This window comes from Lactuca sativa, chromosome 4, assembly GCF_002870075.4.
Source record: "Lactuca sativa cultivar Salinas chromosome 4, Lsat_Salinas_v11, whole genome shotgun sequence".
NCBI classification, from domain to species: Eukaryota; Viridiplantae; Streptophyta; class Magnoliopsida; order Asterales; family Asteraceae; genus Lactuca; species Lactuca sativa.
This window is the reverse complement of record NC_056626.2, coordinates 271,986,380-271,992,058: the sequence shown is the minus strand read 5'-3', so window position 1 is coordinate 271,992,058 and position 5,679 is coordinate 271,986,380. Positions and strand designations below refer to the sequence as shown.

The 5,679-nt window shown below is 40.3% G+C and overlaps 1 protein-coding gene across 1 annotated transcript; it reads right to left on the bottom strand.

The window, feature by feature from the left end:
* Nucleotides 1-3,584: 3,584 nt before the first annotated feature.
* LOC111907744 (GDSL esterase/lipase At1g33811) lies at nucleotides 3,585-5,441 on the bottom strand. The gene is made up of 5 exons (XM_023903550.3): nucleotides 5,150-5,441; nucleotides 4,847-4,971; nucleotides 4,465-4,713; nucleotides 4,054-4,312; nucleotides 3,585-3,921 (listed from the first exon to the last, which is right to left on the bottom strand). Exons 1-5 carry the CDS (start codon nucleotides 5,400-5,402, stop codon nucleotides 3,704-3,706), a joined length of 1,104 nt encoding a protein of 367 aa, XP_023759318.1. The 5' UTR covers nucleotides 5,403-5,441; the 3' UTR covers nucleotides 3,585-3,703.
* Nucleotides 5,442-5,679: the final 238 nt, after the last annotated feature.

Here is a 5,679-nt window from a genome sequence, read left to right as displayed (position 1 = left end):
TTTCAACGTTTTGCTCAACATGCCACCACTCTCGGTTTTCAACAGAGTAAAACTGACTGTTCTTTATTCATACTTAGACAGGGACATGATGTTGCTTATCTTCTCTTATATGTTGATGATATTGTGCGCACTGCCTCCACTACGACACTACTTCAAAGCATCATCACCAAACTTGGACTAGAGTTTTCCATGACTGATCTTGGCCCACTAAATTACTTTCTCAGGATCTCTGTCACTCGCTCTTCAAAGCGTATGTTTCTTTCACATAAGCAGTGTGCAACCGACCTTCTGAAGCGTGCCAATATGTCTGATTGTAATCCATCACGCACACCAGTTGACTCCTCTGACAAAATTCGTGCCACTGGATCACCAGTTGCTGGCCCCACCATGTATCGTAGCCTTGTGGAGGCATTACAATACTTTACCTTTACGAGACCGGATATCTCCTTTGCCATTCAGCAGATATGTTTGTATATGCATGACCCTCGAGATCAGCATCTTCAAGCTCTCAAGCGCATTCTTTGTTACTTATGTGGCACTCTCGACTATGGTCTTCAGCTCTATTCCTCCCCGGTCTTTTCCATGACTGCTTACTCTGATGTTGACTGGGGGGATGTCCTATCACACGACGGTCCACATCTGGCTATTGTGTCTTTCTCGAGGCTAACCTCATTTCTTGGTCATCCAAACGACAACACAGTCTCTCAGTCAAGTGTTGAAGTTGAGTATCGTCATGTAGCCAACGCTGTAGTTGAGACATATTAGCTTCGCAACCTTCTTTTAGAGCTTCACCATCCCTTACGGTCTGCCACCCTCGTATATTGTGACAATATCAACGCCATATATATATATATATATATATATATATATATATATATATATATATATATATATATATATATATATATATATATATATATATATATATGTCTTCCTGTAACAGCCTGGATTCCCGGGTATTATTCATTCTTATATTTTTGGTATTTTGTGAGGATACTCGGCGAGTTGGAGCTCAGACTCGCCGAGTAGGATCGCGGTTTGGACGCGGGTTCGCGCCTGGACTCGGCGAGTCCAAGGAGTGGACTCGGCGAGTCCACGTTGTTTAATGAAACCCTAAATCCCCGGGTTTGGAGCCTATTTAAGGGCACTTATAGCCTCCCATTGCGGCTACCAGTCCCTTGAGAGAACCCTAAGAGAGCTAATTCGTTTTAGGAGAGAAGAAGTCACTTTTGCGCCTTTGTATTCCTTGTTTAGCAAGAAGAAGGTGGCAAGAGCAAGGAGGAGGTGAGATTCTAGCAGATCCAGAGTACAGAGGCTTCATTTTGAGGTAATGATTCGAATCTCCTTCAGTTTTAGGGTTGATCTTTAGAGTTAGGGTTTTATGATCCCTTTGAAGAGTGATTATGTGAAGCAAATGGTCCCTCTTCGAGTTTGTGCCTTGGATCTGGACTCAAAGAGGTCCAGAGACCTTAACCCTTGGGGCTTTTTGGGTTATTATGGAGTTATTAGACCTAGGTGGTCATTTTTGGGACCAAATCATCTTTTGATGCCTTGTGGGGGTTATACAAGCATCAAGTTCCAAACTTTACGTGACATTCATGCTTGGGGAGGCTAGATCTATGGTTTGGGAAAGCAGATCGGCCTCAAAAGGTCAATAGAGTTTGTGCATGGCATGAACTCGCCGAGTTGTTCTTGAGACTCGGCGAGTAGGGTTGGGGTTTCACGTAAAGTGTTCATCGAGTGGACTCGCCGGGTTAGGGGTTGACCCAGTGAGTCAGGGAGAGTCATTAGGGGGCTGAGTCAAGCCTGAACACGGCAAGTTGTTCTTGAGACTCGGCAAGTTGAGTCGTGGTGGCCCCGTGATTCATGCCAGGTGGAACTCGTCGAGTCAGGGAAGCACTCGACGTGTCAAGGGAGGATTCTAGGGAGTCAGTGAACATGTATAGACTCGCTGAGTCGCTCTAGTGCACTCGCCGAGTCCGGTCAAAGTTGACTGTTGACCGTTGACCAGAGTTGACCAGTGTTGACTTGATAGGGATAGTCAACCTTAGTTGTGAAAGTGTTAATTAGAGAAATATTGTGTTGTAGGAGGATTATAGCTCGGAGGATCGAGCGCGAGTGATTTTCGGGATTTGCGAATTATCGAGATACGCGAGGTGAGTCTTCTCACTATACTTTACCTTGAGTAGGTAATCAGAGTTATGTGACAGAGTATTTGTATGCTATATGTATGTTATGTGTTGTACTGCATTATTTCTATGTGATTTATGTTGTGCATGTTTATAGAGTTGGAACCGGAAGGTTCCCAGAGTTAGAACCAGAGGGTTCACAGAGTAGGGTCTACGGACCCACAGAGTTATAGCCTCGAGTGGCTAATATGTGTTATGCTTGGTATTTTGGGGAACTCACTAAGCTTTATGCTTACAGTGTTGGTGTTATTTGTTTCAGGTACTAGTGATGACCGTGGGAAGGCGTCGGCTTGATTAGTACACACACATGGGATTTTTATGATATGTGATCTTGGGATTCTTTGTATGACATGGATTGGAGTTTTAAACATTGATGTTTTATGAAAATTAAATGAATATGTTTTTATATTATACGAAAAATTATTTTGAAATTTACGGCGTTACACTTCCAATCCAGTTCAACATCAACGAACAAAACACATCGAGCTTGATCTTTTGTCTGGGACAAAGTTGCTATTGGCCATATTCGTGTACTTCATGTTCCGTCTCGCTACCAGTACACTGATATTTTCACTAAGGGTCTGCCCTATCCTCAATTCTCTGACTTTAGATCCACTTTGAGTATTCCCGAACATCCCCCTCAAACTGTGGGGGCATATTAGTGTATATTGTAGATATACATTTACCTTTGTATTTGGCCTTGTATGGTTCGGCCCATTCTATTGTATTGTATCCTATATATATTGTTCAATATATTCCATGTGTTTTCAAGGGAAATACTCGACTAATAGATGTGGTTATTTCTTCAAGAGTTGTACCAATAAAGGGTTGTGACGCTTCTCTTAAATGGTTGTGATGATTAAGAAGCAACAATTACAGACAATTTATGTGTGTAGTGATCTTATGTAAAGGTTGTTGATATTGTGATTAATAAAAGTTTGTTATCATTTTTGTGATTCTTCTCTCTTCATTGTCTTTTATATGATACCGTGGATTCTGAATTTATGCAATTTTATACTGTTTTTATATATTTAAATACAGTTTTTATAGATTAGCAGAAATATTTAAAATTAAATAAATAAATAAAAACCTTTTACCGACCACCTAGTAACGACGACAGGCAGTAGTATCGGTGACATCAGTAGTAGTACCGATGATCGATATTACCGGCGACACGGAGTAGTACGGGCAACAGTAACACCGGCAATAAAAGGGCTTTAGGGAGGGATTAGTAGCCCCAACTTAACAGCCGCAATATGTCCCCGGTAAAACCAGTAGCTGCCACAAATTGGGCGGCGAGAAGCGGTATGTCTCTATTTTTTGTAGTGTATTTTGACCATCAAAATGCATGTTTTTTTTGGTATAGCTGTAATAGTGGAAACGATTCTGTTTAAATAACTAGATAAAAGTCATCACACTTAAAATTTCAAACTGGAAATAGGAGTACATGTTCGAACAAGACCAACATTGGATTAATGCATTCAACTTCTTTAAGAAATCAATTTTCATGATCATCACAGTGATGCCAGTTGTTGAATATTAATGGGATAAGTGCAGGATTTTGATGAGTACGATAATTTTGCAGTCACGATATTTGCAGCTTCAGTCGGATGAAAGGCATCCCAGAATATGTACTTTGAGCGGTCCCTACAAGTTTGTTGAAGAGGAAGACATGTCACTTGCCCATTGTTTCTTCCAACTCCACAACATCCCTTATCAACTACATCGAATCCTAAATTATATACAATATTTAAAAAAAAAAAAAAAAAGTTTAGTCATCTTTTTAAAGGCAATATTGCTCATGGAATCAGATTCTAATCATCAATTGTGGAAAAGAGTAGAATGTCTGGAGGGGTACCATTACCATATGATTGAGCATTGAGTATAAGATCTTTAGTGGCTTGATATGAATCCAAGAACACAAACTTTGCACCTTGAAGCTCACCCTTATTGAAGCGATCTACAAGTTTTCTTAGGCCTGAATTAAATAAGAGGATAGCATTGTTTATGTCTTCATTGCACCTGCTGTTGGTACCATTATACCTGGCTAGCTGATATGGTATACATCCAACTTGCCCAACAGCAGTTACTATCACTTTGCGTGCACCCAAATTGTACAAAGCCTGAGAACAATTTAACCACAACAAATTAAATTTTAACCTAAACCCTGAAATAATAATGTATGTGAAAGAATCAATAGGAATCTCGGTAAATTGAGTTTGTAATGATGGGATCGGAGTGGTATTTTTGTAAACAGCAGGCAGAAAATACTTACTGAAAGCTGAACAGAATAATCATGAATGAGTGCATCTGCATAAGCTTGTGCGGTGAACTGCGATCCAGTATTGTAGAAATCATGCATGAAGTAGTTATTGAGATAGTCATTACTTCCCATTCCAGAGTAGAAAATACATTTGCCGAGGTAACTTCCAACAGCATTAACATCCCCCCTGAAGTAACGCCCCATCTGTTGCACTGTACTCCCAAAGTTGCGTACTTGCTGGTTCATTGAGATATGATCTCCCTATAATTATATTTTCACGTATATATACTTCAAACTTTGGTCATAAGTTTATTCAAGCGTATAGCGTTTGTTTTCTAAATTAAAAGGAAAATGTGAATGCAAAATTAAGAATGTGGCTTAATTAATTAATTACAAGATTATTTCCGGTTTCTTCACGGATACCAGCAGCTCCAGATGCGAAATTCAGTCCATCAAGTATTGCACGACCACGAGTTCTTGCATAGGGCGGGATGTTTGTTCGAAATCCAAGAAGTTGAGCTGCAACAAAGCCATCTCTTTTAATATCATGATTTTGAATACATCTTAATTAAGAATGTAGTCAATGTGCCATGCATGCATATTACTTCTTTTTAAAACAACAAACTAATTTATACACAACCACAAATCCTATAGGCTGTAGTAGAATATCACAGCTGGGAATGACACACATACTTACCCAACGCATCAACGAAGGTTCTGCCATTTGTGAACCGGCCACTGGCACCCAGAGGGAAATCGATGCCATAAGGTCGATAGTTGGCTCTAGCAAGCGTGACAAGCCGATTATTGTTTCCGTTGTCAACCAAAGAGTCGCCAAAGATGAAGAAACAAGGAACTTGTCGGTCAACTTGTGAGTAACCTTTCGCTGTTAACCATAACAAGGACGCGGCTACAACCCACAACCCTAATTCTCTCATCAAGTTCCCCATGTTGGTTTGATGAGACTGGCTTTGATAATTTCATGACCATGTCGTTGACGGTGGTTGCAAATATATATGTCCAAGGGGATTGGTAAATGAATAAATTTGCATTTATGCGTAGCGGTGGGTCGTTGTGTCAATGGAAGAATAGCCCGTGAGATGGAGTTGTATCCGTTTATGGATAGGATGCAGCCACTTTTGGGTTGGGATTCATGATTCAATTTATATAGCGAGTAGCTTTATGAGAGAGCAAGCATTTCTCGTGAGACCTATGTAATCCTCTCTA

What these genes read in the sequence shown, in the direction of transcription:
- LOC111907744 (XM_023903550.3), bottom strand. Translation starts at nt 5,402, where the DNA reads ATGGGGAACTTGATGAGAGAATTAGGGTTGTGGGTTGTAGCCGCGTCC. An exon ending in ATTATTCTGTTCAGCTTTCA is followed by an intron (nt 4,313 to 4,464) that starts GTAAGTATTTTC and finishes AATTGTTCTCAG; the next exon opens with GCTTTGTACAATTTGGGTGC. An exon ending in ACTCAATGCTCAATCATATG is followed by an intron (nt 3,922 to 4,053) that starts GTAATGGTACCC and finishes TATATAATTTAG; the next exon opens with GATTCGATGTAGTTGATAAG.